At 30.5% G+C, this 16,740-nt stretch overlaps 5 protein-coding genes across 6 annotated transcripts; 3 read left to right on the forward strand and 2 right to left on the reverse strand.

Annotated features, from left to right (window-relative positions):
* On the forward strand, window positions 1–826 carry LOC143198061 (uncharacterized). Its single transcript, XM_076407009.1, has 3 exons — window positions 1–174; window positions 279–441; window positions 493–826. Exons 1-3 carry the CDS (start codon window positions 50–52, stop codon window positions 694–696), a joined length of 492 nt encoding a protein of 163 aa, XP_076263124.1. The 5' UTR covers window positions 1–49; the 3' UTR covers window positions 697–826.
* Window positions 827–903: 77 nt separating this feature from the next.
* Window positions 904–2,046, reverse strand: LOC143198053 (uncharacterized). The gene is made up of 5 exons (XM_076406996.1): window positions 1,733–2,046; window positions 1,533–1,681; window positions 1,406–1,478; window positions 1,146–1,355; window positions 904–1,068 (listed from the first exon to the last, which is right to left on the reverse strand). Exons 1-5 carry the CDS (start codon window positions 1,982–1,984, stop codon window positions 994–996), a joined length of 759 nt encoding a protein of 252 aa, XP_076263111.1. The 5' UTR covers window positions 1,985–2,046; the 3' UTR covers window positions 904–993.
* A 44-nt stretch (window positions 2,047–2,090) lies between these two features.
* LOC143198041 (ribokinase) lies at window positions 2,091–3,603 on the forward strand. 2 transcript variants are annotated; one of them, XM_076406984.1, is made up of 6 exons: window positions 2,091–2,169; window positions 2,232–2,358; window positions 2,412–2,544; window positions 2,605–2,889; window positions 2,940–3,067; window positions 3,117–3,603. In XM_076406984.1, the coding sequence occupies exons 2-6, from the start codon at window positions 2,309–2,311 to the stop codon at window positions 3,439–3,441; spliced, it is 921 nt and encodes a 306-aa protein (XP_076263099.1). In that variant the 5' UTR covers window positions 2,091–2,169; window positions 2,232–2,308; the 3' UTR covers window positions 3,442–3,603. The 2 variants fall into 2 exon arrangements, with proteins under 2 accessions (XP_076263099.1, XP_076263091.1); XM_076406976.1 differs by lacking the exon at window positions 2,091–2,169 and having other exon boundaries at window positions 2,176–2,358.
* On the reverse strand, window positions 3,599–8,284 carry LOC143198036 (ATP-dependent RNA helicase DDX42). The gene is made up of 15 exons (XM_076406963.1): window positions 7,571–8,284; window positions 7,430–7,501; window positions 7,295–7,379; window positions 7,078–7,240; window positions 6,866–7,017; window positions 6,612–6,816; window positions 6,344–6,558; window positions 6,066–6,292; window positions 5,213–5,256; window positions 5,001–5,155; window positions 4,796–4,912; window positions 4,310–4,430; window positions 4,107–4,254; window positions 3,870–4,053; window positions 3,599–3,814 (listed from the first exon to the last, which is right to left on the reverse strand). Exons 1-15 carry the CDS (start codon window positions 7,837–7,839, stop codon window positions 3,743–3,745), a joined length of 2,229 nt encoding a protein of 742 aa, XP_076263078.1. The 5' UTR covers window positions 7,840–8,284; the 3' UTR covers window positions 3,599–3,742.
* Window positions 8,285–8,568: 284 nt separating this feature from the next.
* Window positions 8,569–16,511, forward strand: Ire1 (serine/threonine-protein kinase/endoribonuclease Ire1). Its single transcript, XM_076406948.1, has 12 exons — window positions 8,569–8,774; window positions 8,831–8,960; window positions 9,031–9,216; window positions 12,323–12,559; window positions 12,678–12,915; window positions 12,975–13,536; window positions 13,590–13,771; window positions 14,464–14,750; window positions 14,890–15,083; window positions 15,145–15,420; window positions 15,483–15,674; window positions 15,725–16,511. Exons 1-12 carry the CDS (start codon window positions 8,706–8,708, stop codon window positions 16,283–16,285), a joined length of 3,114 nt encoding a protein of 1,037 aa, XP_076263063.1. The 5' UTR covers window positions 8,569–8,705; the 3' UTR covers window positions 16,286–16,511.
* Window positions 16,512–16,740: the final 229 nt, after the last annotated feature.

Below are 16,740 nucleotides of genomic sequence, written 5' to 3' on the forward strand. Positions count from 1 at the left end.
CGCTAGTGTTTACAGTATCCAAAAAACATGAAGTTAGTCTGTATATTTTATGATAGTATCCCCGTTTTGGTTAGTTATTTTTGAAACTTTTTGGTATTTTAGGATATGTAGAGAATTTGTGGATTTTTCAAAACAGTTTAAAATAATGGATGAATCGGTTGTTTTTGTAAAAAGGTAATTAAGTTCATTTTAGTTATTATATCGTGTCAGTTAATCACTAAATGTACAGGAAAAATTGTAATTATTACAGTGTATTTCAATATATCTGTTATTTACAGGGTACGTGAAAGAGATTCAGATGTTTATGTTATAGAAAATGACAATTTATTACCTGAAAATAATAAGATATCCTCTGGTAGAAATAGAAATTTTAATTCAATTCCAGTAGCTTACATAGATCTTAGTGATGAGACTACTCAGTTCATTTCAAAGGATTCCCAGGTAACATTGCTCTGGTGAATTTTCACAATAATATACATTTTATTTGTTTAGGTATCAAGTGAACTGAACAATTCTATGTCATTTGAATGTTCTATATGCCTTAGACCATTTCAATGTTTAGAGTTAAAATCTTTAAAATGCGGCCATGTGTATTGTACAGATTGCATAAATAAGGTGATGCAGAAGGGAAAAATAAAATGTGCAAAGTGCCGCAAAATAACTTTCAACAAACATTTGAGACCAGTATTCCTCTAATGTATAAGTTTAATTTTAAAACACATTCGATAATAATTGTATAGTTTTTCTAGATGTTAAATTACTTTTATGATATAAATTAAGTTGTAATTTGTGATTTAAGATAACATAATAAATATTTTCTATATTATGTATATCTTTATTCCTAAAAATAATGTTGAAATTCAATTAAACATACAAGTAACAATGCAATTTTACACCAGCCTGTGTTAGTCCAAAATTTATATTACAGAAATAATTTTAGTACAAATTAACTATATAACAACTGAATAATACATCACAATGGCATTAATTGCATTATATTCTATCATATGTTTCTGCTGTACTGACAGTGAAAGGTCGACAACCACTTAATATATATATTGTGCCATCCTAAAATACAAAAAGTAATTATAATATTCATATTATTATTTAATGTAATGTCATTAATAAATAAAATCTATATATACCTTAACTAGTCCTGGAATAGAAGCCCAGAAATCATAATTTGGAATAACCTCAACACCTCTTGCTCCTCTTGCAAAATATAATATCAAGCCACCACCCAAGAAGTAAACAACTGCTGTCGTAAAGAATATTATACAGAAGACAGAACCTGTACTCAGGCCCTGAGGGTTTAAATGTTTCAAACATACATCTTGAGAAAATATATAGAGTTGCTAAAATAAATGCATTAAAAAATTAAATATCTTCAATCATTAATAGTTACATCTGTTCGGTTATTTTTTATCTTCAATAATGTCTCTGAATGCTTTATACAAATTAAAGTAATGCTAGGTATGCTGTAAAAAAGTTAATACCAAAATCATACATAAATTAATAATGTTAAATCATACTTCGTTGTTTTATTATATGTTATCTGATATTCATTTGGGTTTGTTGTAGTAGGCATGTAAAGAATGTCTTCTGCTTTACCTATTCCATAACAGTTTTCTGTTACATTTGTGATGTTTGTTGTGAATATCTTGGTTTCACATTTGAAAAGCTAAAACCATATTAAATTAATAAACAGTATCACATTTTAGATATAAATTACTGAAGCCGTATGATTCTTAATTGTAGTATCTTTACACCCTGAGAAAAAATAAGTGACTGTATAATTAGAATTAATATCTAGCTCACTATCTTGCACATATCCAGTGTTATTTGGTATCAGGTTTTTTATGTTAATTTCAGAATATTCATCAAATTCACAAGCACACGAGTTTTTCTGAACACATTTTCTAGCATTACAAATATTAAATAGGAAGAAAAATATTACTACGACGTGAACAAAATATTTAGCCATTGTATTTTTATCATTCTCTAAAACGAGGTTATATTTCAAACTTTTATTTATACGTCAACTGCCATGTCTTTCTTATCGCGTGTTTGCGAAGTACATTGATCAAATAATATTATGTAAAAAGTATAACATTATAAGTATGTTTTTATAACATTATTATAAGTAGATTACCTAATATCACTTATCAGGTCATATTAAACAATATTTTACCATGTTCATTTCAATAAAATCGAGTTTTTGACCTTTATAGTGATAATATTAAACAAAACAATTGATAATAATAATAAAGACCTTTAAGAAAAATATTTAATACTCAGGTATACGACAATGACATCTAATATTGTTGTAGTTGGTTCTTGCATGATTGATTTTGTAAGGTAATAATGAATTATATAGTATTAATTTTGTTTTGAATTTATGTCAATAATAGTTACGCACCAAGATTACCTATTGCTGGGGAAACCATACATGGTGATAAGTTTGTAACAAACTTTGGGGGTAAAGGCGCAAATCAATGCGTAGCTGCTGCAAAGTTAGGAGGAAATACGGCTCTAATCGCAAAAGTATGGATGTGCATTATATGTTATACTAAAATTTCTATTATATAATAATTATTTTTAAAGGTTGGAGATGATGTATGGGGTGCTAAATATATAGATAATTTAATAAAACAAGGTGTTAATACCGAGTATGTCAAAATTGCTCCAAATTCTAGTAGTGGAATTGCACAAATAAATGTATCTAATTCAGGTGAAAATCAAATAGTTATTGTAGCTGGAGCAAACCAACTTTTAACTCCAAGTGATATTCAGGATGCTTCAACAATTATTTCTAATGCGAGTGTTGTCATTTTGCAATTGGAAACTCCAATTAATACAGCAGTAAAGGCTATGCAGCTGTCAAAAGGGGTAAATTTTATTAGCAGTGTAGTATGATAAATCAGAAACAATTTTTCCAGATCACTATACTAAATGGTGCACCTGCATTAAAAACATTTGATCAGCAAATATTAACATTACCAACATTATTTTGTGTTAATGAAACTGAAGCTTCAATATTTTCAGGACAACTGATACATTCCATAAGGTAGTTGTATAGCAAAGTAAATATAACATAAATATAATCAATATTTCAGTGATGCTGAATTAGCAGCAAAAAAGCTGATTGCAAAAGGATGTAAGAGTGTACTTATTACTCTCGGTGAGCAAGGGGCTCTTTATTTGACTGAAGATAGCAATAAGCCTGCACTTAGAGTGGTATCTCCCAAAGTGAATAGCATAGACACGACAGGCGCAGGTGATGCGTTTCTTGGAGGATTGGCTTACTTTTTAGCTGTTAAAGGTTACACAATTGAAAATGCCATTGAAGCGGCATGCATTGTAGCTGCTGACAGTGTTACAAAGTTTGGAACACAAATTAGCTTTCCAGGTCCTGAAATACTTAAGAGTATTAAAATATAGTCACTTATAAAATTAATTTTTTAATTAATATCTTAATAAAGCTACATGTGGATATCTCCAATTTTCATATTTATAAAGGGCTTGAATAACACTTCCTTCAGTAAATCTATGTGATATAAACAATTATTTAAAAAGATATTTTAAATAAAACATTATATTGTTCATTAACCTTTTATTATACTTTTGAATAGGTTTTAAAGACTAATTTCAAAAAATTGTTTTTCAATCTTACATCATCTATTGAAGAATTAACCATTCTTTGATGTTCTCTTTTGTAAATCTTTAGACAATATAATACATTCTATTCCCATCGGCTTTTTTTTCTTCTTGGTTGAGGAGGTGGGGGAACAGGATTTTCTGTACTAGCCCGAAACTACAACAAATTGACATAAACATTTGTAAACAAACCAAATGATATTAAAATTTACTTGGCTCATATATTGAGCTTTAAATGCATCTTTCATTGCCGTTAATCTATCAGTAGCAGGTCCTTTTGATGTAGCAGGCGATGAACTGGAGGAGCTAACTACAAAACCTTTCATGCTGGATGAAGTTTCCTTAAAACCCAACCCAATACCTCCAACATTTGGTGATTGGTCTTTCTTCTTAAATCTGTATAAAATTGTCGCTCAATTAACGAGTTAACTTCTATTTTATGCTTTTACCGTTGCTTTCGAAACCAAGAGCTTTGTAATGCTAAATCAAGCACATCCTGTGGGACTTCCTGATTAGCCGCTTCCAGGTTTTTAACAATATGACCGACGAATTCCTTATCTTTAAATGTTAGCAGTGTATATGCAGTCCCTTGCATTCCTAGAGAGAAAGAAGAATGTAGTGAGTGGAATGCTAATATTTTCTTGATACCAACCTGCGCGTCCAGTTCTACCAATTCGATGAGTGTGCGTGTCAATATCTCTTGCGATATCATAGTTAATCACTGTTCGTATATGAGGGATGTCTAAACCACGTGCTGCTACATCTGTCGCGACCTACAATCAATAATATACGCCAACTATATCTGTATATTATGTATAATTTTATAAGAGACACTTAATATTATGAGAGATGAAACTTAAAGGACCAAAAATAAAAATCACCAATATTCCAAACAAAATGTTACAAAACACTGACTCTTATTATGATACCAAACAACTGTATCAATCAATAGCCTAATTATAATCAAAAGACGTATCATTGATGTATCTCGAAATTTAAATGTAAAATCAGAAAAGTATAATCTAATAATGAATTGATAATGTTTAATGAATCGTAAGGTACAGGGCTAATTTGAAAACTCAAAAATTGAAATGGAGAATCAATCATTACAATTACCGTTAACATTAAATAAACTTACCAATAATGGGACTTCTTGTTTCTTAAAGGCTGTGATAACTTTATTTCTTTCTGCCTGCTCCATGTCGCCATGAAGCAATAAGCAATCATATTCTTTTACCAACAAATCTTTAGCTACCTAAATAAGAATGTATAGGTTATGGAGATTATAGAAATATTATATTATTATAGAGGTTATAGAAAATGCAACAATTATGAAAAGTTACCTTTTCAGCATCCAATTTCTTTGTGACAAAAATTAAAACTGAACCAGCTGACATAAGTTCAACTAGTTTGCCAAATAACCATTCTCTTTTTGCTTCCTGACTGGGCAAGAGCAATGTTTGCTGAGTAACATCCTCATTAGCTTGTCCAGTGATTCCTTTAGGAAAAGATAAAACAAATTATACTTTATCAATTAAGAATATTATTTATGTACCTTGAGAAATTTTAATAGGGTCCTTCAATGCGTCTTTTGCTAATCTGAAAAAATAGGAATATTCTATAACTCCTTGTATTTATTATTATCATAGCAATAGTTATGCCAACATGAAATTCAATAAGATTATTCAAATTATAACTAAAATCTTAAAGAGCAATGGGAATGGTGCAGCCGATGGTTGGGATCTTGCCGCATCTAAGCGTGAATATCGAATATAGTAACAAATACTTAATTGAGAACTTGGTGTATATTTATTAACACCAAAATTTAAACAATGACTGACATAGAGAACGTTATTCATTCACCTCTGATTATGGTCCACTACAGAGAATAGGTTTGCAAAAACTGTCGGAGAATAACTCCAATGACACCTTAAGAGTTTACAAAGAAACAAGCCTGAAATGCGGAAGTGTACGATTGTTGTTTTTATTAATATTCGTTCTATTTTCGATTGTAAACACTTGCCTTCGTTTACCTTAGACTTGGTGTCAATAGTACGGAAGTAGCATCTATGGCTGAAGTAATAATTCTTTTCCACTTTTTAAAATGTGTTGTAGTGGAGAAATATTATAATCAAGACTAAAATCAGGCTAATCCAAGCGCCTATTTTGCAAATTCTTTGTATAGCTGACGCTTCAACATTGTAACAGCCATCACTGCTAGGCCGTCAGCGAATAGAACATTGGTGAGATTTGGTGGAAAATATTTCTGAGGCAAAATTAATAACAGCAGTGTGGCTAAGTAAGTATATTTCCTAAGCGTCGACTATGATGATGTTAATTTATTCTTAACATAAAATGATAATTGCAGTTAATATGATTTTATATAATACATTTCAATCTTAATATACCTTTCAATTTTTTTCCTAAATGTTGCTGAAAAAAGTAGTGTTTGCCTATCGGGTCTCACATGATTGCACACCGATCGCACCTGAGGCTCAAAACCAAGCTCAAACATCCTATCGGCTTCATCGAGTACAAGGAATGTAACTCGTTGAAGATTGGTGGCACCACCTTTAACATGATCAATTATTCGACCAGGAGTTGCGACAACTATTTCCGCTCCCTCTTTTAATGCCTATACCAGAAATCATGTAAATGACTGAATACAAATTTACTTATCATTTACCAAGCTCTGCTCCCATTTAGATCCTCCACCATAAGCACATATGACTCGTAGATCATACACTCTAGCAAATTTTTTTGCCTCATTATAAATCTGTATCGCCAATTCTCTTGTTGGAGCTAAAATAAGAGCAATAGGGCCTTCTCCTTCCTCTACCGGTTTTTGTACCGAGACATGTTTCAAAAGTGGCCATAAGAAAGCTGCAGTCTTTCCACTGCCTTAAAATAAATAATTTTAAGGAGCATTATTAAAATTAAAACCAGTAACTAACCAGTTTGAGCAACTCCTAAGACATCTCTACCCATCATAGCACAAGGAACACCTTGTGCCTGTATAGGAGTAGGAGAGCTGTATTCAGCTTTTGTTATTGCTTTTAGAAGTTTGTCATCGAATCCAAAGTGACCAAAAGAAGCTACTGGCTTTGGTATGTCTGTTCCTGAGACATGCAAATCATATTTCTTACGTAATTCTGATGCCTACAAATTTTAAAAATTATTTATAGTTAATTCTAAATATATTTTATACCTTTGTACTACTAAGTAGTTTTATTTCAGGATGTTCAATATAAAAATTTTTTTGAAATGGTTTATATTCTATTAAAGCATGATCAATTGGAGGAAGTGGGTCAATTATTTTTTTCTTGTCAGGTGGTATTGGGTTTCCATCTTCGTCATATTCTAAAAGATCGCATATAAATTTTAATTTAGCTAATCTGGATTCTATTATGTAAAAAATACCTATTTCTATACCATCTTCTTCAACTGGTAAGACTCCAGCATTTGGATTCTCTTCCATATAACGATAATATGATTCTTCATTATCCTCTTCTTCTAAATCATTTCTTACAGCTTTTGGATGTTGCTGACTTGAAGAACAACTTTGTTGGCTTTCTTGCTTAACCTTTAAATTTACATGTTAGAAATATAAATATGTATTGAATAGCCAGTAGATTACTTGGGCTTCTATTCCTGCCATAAAGGCATCTAATGGATCATCTTCATCATCTTCTTCTAAAGCTTTTTTTTTACTCATTTCAAGCCTTAAACAATATTGTTAGCGTACATTTGAAGATTATGAATATTTTTTTACCTAGTGGGGCTACCAGGTGATGGAATATATGCAAGATCAGGAACTTGTTCCTCATCATCCTGATCAAAGTATCTAAAATGTAATACAAAGAAGTTTACTGAACTTGTCTTAATTTCATTTTGAAAGGCAATGATTACTCACTCATCTTCAGTAACAGCACGTTTTCTTGCACCTGTACCCCAAGAGGAAGTGAGGGCATTTTGACTAATTGCTGTCATTGTTGAATAACCCTGTTTACTTAAACCACTTGATGGAGGTGGTATGGTATTATGCCTTGCCCCTGAGCCTAAGTTTCCTGGTGGAGGAACAGAATTCATCTTTTTATGAGTAGTATTCGTAGTTAAGGTGCTTGGCGGTGGCACAGCGTTCATCTTTGCCGAGTTGAAATTGGAATAGTTGAAGCCACTCATTTTGAATACACAAATATTTTGTATTGATTTAACAATTACTACACAATTATTAAGTAAACTACTCAAAATATATTAAATAGTAATTGAAATAACTATACTAAAAAACATAATATAACCATAGAGTATATTACTCTACGAATATTAGCCTCAAAATATTTCAGAAATGTCATTACTAAATGTCAATACAATGACAGAAACCATAGAAAAAAAAGTATTCGTTAAAATGTAGACCCTGTGCGTTAGGGTAAAATCGGATTTTGCAATTAGAAATAATCGTCGGACGATCGTCATCACAAAATATTGAGAATCACATCTGTGTTTTGTGCATAAGGCAAAAAAATTGATCGGAAAGGCAATTACAATTATACCTGAAGGGTAATTAAGATTATACCCGAACGCAGAGGGTCTGCAGACTAACGATTGCTCGATATTTTTATGAAAGAATAAAAATAGTGAAATATTAGCCTAAAAAGATATATATTTTTTCTAAATATTTTTAAAAGTAGTAACGTTTTTTATGAACCTTTAAAATTAAAAGACAAAATTAACCAAACCTTTAAAATTAAATGCCCATTTTAAAGGTGTAATAAAAATTATATTTAATTTATTTTGAAAAAATATTGATATTGATCTGAACATATCGATATATCTCTATATCGAAATTTTTTCTGCATCCCTAATTTAAGGTTATTTGATTTGTCCACAGATGTCGGTGAAAATATTTTTATTATTCCCTTATCATATGTTAATTGTCAAAGCATTTCAGGTTAAAGAGGGCAACAGTAGATTTAGAATTTCAAGTTTTTCAAAGGATTAGATCAAAGTTTAATAAATGTGGACTTGTTTTAGATATTTTAGGTGTCAACATGTTCCAGTTTTGCTTACTGTTGATTTGTGTTTGCCTTTGCATTAGTATCAATAATGCGATTGCTGATGTACTAAAATTATTGTTTTTGTTTTTAAAAATACATGTTTATATATTTTCTTGTAGAAAATTGGCAATTTAAATACAGAATTAGCAAAAGAATTTGATGAGAGAATCTTGGTATTTGCTACACTTGATGGAACATTTGCTGCTTTGGATAAATATACAGGAAATATTTTATGGAAAATTAAAGATAGTAAGTTATAGCATAAATAATTAGTATACGGATCATTTTATTGTATCCATTATCTTAAAACTATTTTTAGAGCCAATAGTTCAGGTGCCTTTGGATACATCAGAGGCACTTATTCCTATCTTTTTACCAGATCCAAGAGATGGTTCTTTATACTTAATGGGAGGCAATAAAGAGCCTATGAAAAAACTCCCTTTTAGTATACCACAATTGGTGCACTCTTCTCCATGTCGCAGTACTGATGGAATATTATATACAGGTAATTTATGTTAATTTACTGATATATATTCAACAAAAAGTGATTCAGTTTCAGTTTTCTATTTAATTGAGAAATTTGATATTTTGTGGGTGTTTTAAACACTTTAAGATAATATTATTTTAAATAGATTCTATAGTTATATAAATTGATGAAAAATTGAAATTAGGTATTTAAAAATAATAATTTAGTAGGTATATTGATTTCTAATATAAAATATTAATTATATTTGATATCTTTTTATATATAAGCAGTAGTCTCAAATTTGATTTTTCTTTGCTTTTAACTGTATTTTATTTCACTTCAAATAATTGACAAATTTAATTTTTTTATTTTTTTAAATTTCTTGATAATATTAATATTTTCTTACACACAATGAGATTATTGAGGTTAATATACTATGTTTATAATTTTGTAGGTTAAGATTTTAATTGAACACGTCATATATATTTGGTCATCTGTCATTGTTTCCATGAATATCTGTATTACTCTCATATAGGCAGGCATAGATGGCGATCGCTCATGTAATAAGTTATGACTTAATTATGAGTTTCAGAACCACGGAGAGCAGGAAATGTTCGTTAATTTTTACTAGCGTTGGGAACTATCGACTGAAAACAGCCGAAACTACGTAGTAATTACTATTTCAGTCTAATGCACGGCATCACGGCTAATTACATGTAACTGATATAATTCAAGTCATATCATTTTATGAGCTTGCCAAAAATCTAATGGGATTTCTAAATACGACTTAATTCATAAAGTTGTTGTACCTGATGTAATTATTTATTTCATTCTAGCTAGTTTTTTATCAAAATATCTTCTGTGTAATATATTCCTCGTCAGTATTTGTATCCTGAATTTCGAGTTGCAGAACTGTATTTGTATTTTTTGAAGTTTTATTATTTGGTGGTTGGTTGAGTGGAAGATGTCCCTTTTGCGGTAATTTCTTGTATCGCCTCAGGATTGATTTCATAATGACATCTAATTGCAGAGAGCAGAAGTTAAGGACTCTTTTTCAAAATATTCTCAAACGATAGAACGTTTTGCTGAATGCATCATTCTATTAAAAAGTTATAAAGTAATAAAAATAGATTAAAGAGAAAATAAATCTTAACCAAAAAGTGTCGCGACCATCATTATTTTTGAATTTTTTAATAAGAAGAAAGATATTGAAGGAAGTAAAATAATTGAAGAAAATAAATTGGTGAATATTAAATAATAGTTTTCCTACCAGATAATTTATTTATTAAAAATATTTAGTATAAATGCTGAATATAGTTTATCACTTCTTTACACTTAAATTTTTTTTACGAAATTTAACTGCTACTGTAAAAACTTCAAATCGATACAATTTGTGGAACCTTTCGAATCTAAATTTAGTTTTCAAGACTTTAGGAAAGAAGTTATCAAAATCAAAAGGCTTGAACAAAAATCGAGAGTTAGATGGAAACTTCAATCAATAAAAATATTAACTATTATTGTCATTAAAACAGTCAAAAGTATTTTACTATTTATCATTCACAATTTCAATCTTTTTGCCCTTTTTTATTAAATATTATGTGTAAAGACACCAGTTAAGTATATCTCAGCAAAAACATATTGTATTAATACTATAACATAGTTGTATAATAAAGGGTTTTCCAATAAGGGTGGGTCGATGTTAAAATGAAACAAGTGTTTGAGGTATTAACTTTTTATTAATTTTTTTTTAATTGGTAGGCTTACGGATGGAATTTTGAACATTAATGTCTATTGGGGCTTTTCATGATGACTTTCAATTTTTTTAAATTTCTGCTGTATAGATCCGACTCAATGGTGTTCTTAACAAATATTCATTTTGATAATAAAGTTTTATCATTTGGATGTGCTTAATTGTCAGTCACTGAATAATAAATAATAGTCATAGAGTAATAGAGAGAAAACTCATTAGTGGTCTCTGGAGAAAAGTTTTGCTTTGTCCAACATCCAAATGGGGTTATATCGGTTATTCAAGTAATTTGATTGGCCAATTTAATTCTCCATATCTCCTATAGTAAGAGAAACATTTTGCTGTGAAGACATTCGATGGGTTCTTTGATAAAGTTTGACAGCTCTGACGTCAAGTTTAATTGAGCAATAGATAATTAAAATAAAAAACAATTTAATTTCTGAAACAGATTTATTAACTAAAATTCAATGAATGAATTAACTATAATCTATGATCAATTAAAAATATGATATATATGATCATTCGATGTATAACTATTTATTGATCATTAAATACTGCTTATATATAAAAAGATATCAAATATAAGTAATATTTTATATTAGAAATCAATATACCTACTAAATTATTATTTTTAAATATCTTATTTCAATTTTTCATCAATTTATATAACTATAGAATGTATTTAAAATAATATTATTTTTAAAACACCCACAAAATATCAAATTTCTGGGGTTATATCAGTTATATAAAAAACAATTTAATTTCTGAAACAGATTTATTAAATAAAATTCAATGAATGAATTAACTATAATCTGTAAGTATAATATATTGTCTTCTTATACTAAGAGCAAGTTTTGAGTTTTTCCCTGTTAACATTCTGTTTACCTGTTTTATCCAAAAGCGCAATTGTGTGCAAAGCGTATTATATTAGTGCATTTGCGCAAAGTGTATTACAAGTGTACAATTTCTCAACTGCCGAAGGATGTATATTCCTGAATCTAGTAGTTATTAAGCCAATATATTTATTCGGATAATTACACAATTTTTTTCATTAATGCATTAAGGGGATCCAAAGTTGTTATTAAATTTTTAATTGATGACACTTTAACAAATGTGTTCTTACTTTGGTAAAAAGCACTATTTAAGTCCTGTGTATTCCTAGTGTATTAAACATCGGTTAATCCTCTCTTAAAAGGTTTGCATTCAAGAGATATTATTTCAGTGGTTGTTGATCTATGAAATAATAGATCCAAGAATAAAAGTATATTGCTGTTTGCATAGCTTCTTTATAATAAATTTAAAATAAAATAAAATTTATATTAAAATTATAATAAAAAAATTAAATGCGATAGGTACATTCATTATGTTTATTTAAACTTGTTAATATTTTATATATAGGAAAAAAGAAAGATATATGGTATAAACTAGACCCAAAAACTGGAAATAAAGAGCAAATTATTGGATGGGGTGATAACAGTCCAACATGTCCTGTGGACGTAAATAATTTCGTATATATTGGACGCACTAAATACACAATTATGATGGTAGATACAAACACCCATAACAAGAAGTGGAATGTAACTTTTCATGACTATACCGCGGCTACTATGGCTCCTGACGAACTAAATTCTTATGGTAATGTATATAGAATTAGATCAAGATTTAAAGAAAACGTATACGCTTTATGTCCAATAAGTTATACATTTTCTGAGTACAATTTTAACTCAGCAATTTTGTTAAATTTGTATTCTAGAATTTGTCCATTTTGCATCTACATCGAGCGGTAAAATATTAACGTTAGATCGTCGAAAAGGGAATTTGTTATGGGACGGTGATTTAGGTAGCCCAGTAGTTGCAATATACTTACTTTCCGTCGAGGGATTAGTGAAAGTTCCTTTTACTAGTCTATCTAACCACACTATTTACTATTTAGCTACAGAAATTAATGTGCACAATGGTTTAATTGATAATCCCAATCATATGAAACTTTAGTAAGTAAATTATTATTTTTAATAATATAGCTATATCTATAAATGTATATGCATTACAGTCCTACCTTATATGTTGGTGAGCATCATCACGGCTTATACGCCATACCCTCACTCGTTGATCAAAATGTAGTTACAATAACATCATCTGATACTGGTCCCTTACTTCTTGGTGGCCCTAATGCTCCTGATCCTCCCAGATTATACTCTGAATATCCACTTCCAGGACACAACTATAAATTACCTGTTGAAGCGGAAGGCGACAACTTTCAAAGTCTTTCCAGCTTTGGTAACAATATCATCATTTATACTGGTCATTACAATGTTCCTAATTTTTCGGACGCTGATTTTGTTGGTCCAAATAGACCTGTTAAAGCTGTTAAATTGATAACTGATGCCAGTAATGGATTAACTGACCAAAGAAAGAATATAGGAACTCAAACTGAAAATAAGGAGTTAACAGGACAAAAATTAGAAAAGAATCAACAAAATGATACAGTTATACTGGAATATTATGCCCATTTAAAGCAATGGATTAATCAGCAGGAAAATAAGGGTTTAAAAATATCTTTAATTATAATGGCTGGTATAGTTTTTGGTATGTTTTGGTACCTCTTGATGCAGGTATGAAATATATTTTTGTTTTTTTTAAAATCTTATTTTATTTTAACACGCAGGTTAGGGAAGTTCAAAATATGTCTCAGAATGGTTCACAAGGTAGTCAAAGTTCTTTTACAAGAAGTTCTCAGGTTACTTCACAATCTGAGGAGTTACCTGGAGGACTGGTCAGAGTTGGAAAGATAACATTTCATCCTGAACAATTATTAGGAAAAGGGTGTGAAGGTACATTTGTGTACAGGTAAAGGGAATTAATTTTTTGTTTTATGTAGGGTTTTTCAATTTAAACATATTGATATTGACAGCCTTTGTAATGTTATTTCTTCAGTTTCTGTTTTACCTGTTATCTATTTGTCTATAAGTATTATCAAATTTAATATTGATTAGCTTAAACGTTCAGTAACTAGTTCAGTAAACGATCGGCCAATAACGGTAGGTCAAAGAAATGCAAGAGAAGCTATGAACATGCCGCTGTTTGTGAAAATGTGCAAGAGAACCCGGGGTTCTTCAGATATCAGAATGGTCCAAATTGAAATAGTTCAACAGGGCAGCTGTTTTGTGCTACAGAACGGACGCGACGGTGGACATTCTGCATTAGGATATGATTGTCATTCGCAGAGATGAAGTTAATGGTGGTAGTTAATAGATTTTCCGTATTTAATTTTTCTTCATTGAATTCACTGTATGTATGTCATATGTGGAGGCCATTGAAGATTGAACCATCCGAATCCGTCCTGTTATGTTGCATACACAATAACATGGATCTTTCAACTAATAAAAAAAGAAATAGTATTTAATATATTTATTAATATATACATTAAAAGAGCTTGTGTCATTCTATTTCAATATCTAGCCATCATTCTTGAAAAACCCTACCTTATTTCATGTTATAAATTCTTATTTACACTTTTTTGTCATATTATATTTATTTAGAGGGGAATTTGACAATAGACGAGTTGCAGTAAAAAGATTGTTACCTGAATGTTTCACGTTTGCTGATCGCGAGGTCGCGCTGCTAAGGGAGAGCGACGCTCATCCTAATGTTATCAGATATTACTGCATGGAACAAGACCGTATGTTTAGATATATAGCTTTAGAGCTCTGCCAGGCAACACTATCCGAATATGTGCAGGGCCATTGTGATACGACAATAATACAACCATTGGAAATATTACAACAGGCTACTTCTGGGTTAGCTCATTTACATTCTCTAGATATTGGTAGGTTAAAATATATTTCATATAATAATGGATTCGAATTAAAAGTGTCTTTTAGTTACTGTATTAATATTGTTTTGTAATTCTAACATAACACAGCAAATGAAGGGTATTATACAGTGAATTATTGTCATGTTTATAGTTCACCGTGATATTAAACCCCACAATGTGTTAATATCAGTGCCCAATAATCGGGGAGAAGTTAAAGCGATGATCTCCGATTTTGGATTATGCAAAAAACTCCAGTTAGGTCGAGACTCGTTTTCTCGACGGTCTGGAGTTACCGGTACCGATGGATGGATCGCTCCAGAGATGCTCAACGGCAACGGAAGAATGGTATTATTCGTTACATTGTCAATATTATTATTTTATTTATATGTTTCCATGTTTGTTTTAGACAGCGGCAGTGGATATGTTTTCCCTAGGATGTCTTTACTACTATGTTCTATCAAAAGGATCCCATCCATATGGTGATGTGCTAAGACGACAAGCAAATATTTTAATGGGAGACTATGAATTAGGTCACATTCATGGTCAGGATTGGGAAAAGGAATTAATAAAACCTTTATTAGAGGTTCTGCTTTCATCAAAGCCAGAAGAAAGGCCTTCTTGTAAAGCCATCTTGATTCATCCCATTTTCTGGTCGAGTCAAAAAATATTATCATTCTTTCAAGTAAGATTATGTTGTTATAATATTGTGTTACTATGATATATCAAAAATAATATATTATATAGGATGTAAGTGACAGAGTTGAAAAGGCAGAAATGGATGATGTTGTCTTGCAGACATTAGAACGAAATTGTGCTCCAGTTGTAAAATTAGACTGGAGAGCACATATTCATGAGGAAGTTGCAAGAGATTTGCGCAAATATCGAACTTATAGAGGTGAAAGTATCCGAGATCTGTTAAGGGCGCTCCGAAATAAGGTATGTCGTTTAGGTTACATTTTTTTTTATTTCTCCGTTTTTTCTTTCAGAAACATCATTTTCGAGAGTTAAGCAGAGAAGCTCAACTCTCTTTAGGTGATATACCAGAAGCATTTACTAGTTACTGGACCAGTAGGTTTCCTTTGCTCTTGGTTCACGTTTACCTTAGCATGCAATGTGTTTCTCACGAAAACACATTTCAGAACTATTACCCTACAGACTACAAATATCCTCTAGAAAATTTCAAAGCGCAGGCGGAAACTTATCTACAAAGCAATCCCGTTCATCTGCCTCTTGAAATGAACTTGACCCATTTTGAAAAGAAAAAGTCTGAATTCTCTGGTGAAATTGCTGATAAGTCGGATAGATTTAGGAGTTTCAACATGAGGAACAGTCCAAAAAAGAGATGGAACCCGTTGGCAGAGAGTGGAGGCTTGTACAGAAATCTCACACCGAGAACTGTAGATTTAACTGATGTCTTTGTTAGATTTAGTGATAACACCGATTCAGTATATAAGCCCCCTATTAAAAAAGGTGCTAATTTAGTGAAAAGACAAAAGAAAAAGAAAAAAGTAGAAGAACCTTTAGTATGGGCTATAAAAGATGAATAATAATATCACAAATTTTTATTATATAATTGTTTTTATTTATAGAATTTTAAGAGCAAAAAACATGGATGTTCGCGTAAAATTAACTAAATCTATAATTTTTATATATTATATCTTGTTTTAAATTTCTTACTGTGATATGTACTGTTTAAGCACTTTTTATATAAGAAATTATTGTACATAGTTGTTACTGGTTATTGGTGGACCAAATAAAATATTTTTTAAGTAATTTTGTTTAATATTGACGTACCATCTATACTGTATACAGAAATATTTCGTGGATGCTAGACCTTCATCATGAAACAGAAATATTTAGTCTGTGTACTCTGTGACTTTATTCATACATAGACTTACATTACATTTAGTAATAAATGTCATTGCTGTTCTTACTCGTGGAATAGTCCTATAAAAACCAGCTTTTATAAAATGGCATAATTCAGTGATCTTAGACTACTACG

This window comes from Rhynchophorus ferrugineus, unplaced genomic scaffold (genome assembly GCF_030347505.1).
Source record: "Rhynchophorus ferrugineus isolate W39M unplaced genomic scaffold, kcgeb_rfMv2 rfM1, whole genome shotgun sequence".
Taxonomy (NCBI): Eukaryota; Metazoa; Arthropoda; class Insecta; order Coleoptera; family Curculionidae; genus Rhynchophorus; species Rhynchophorus ferrugineus.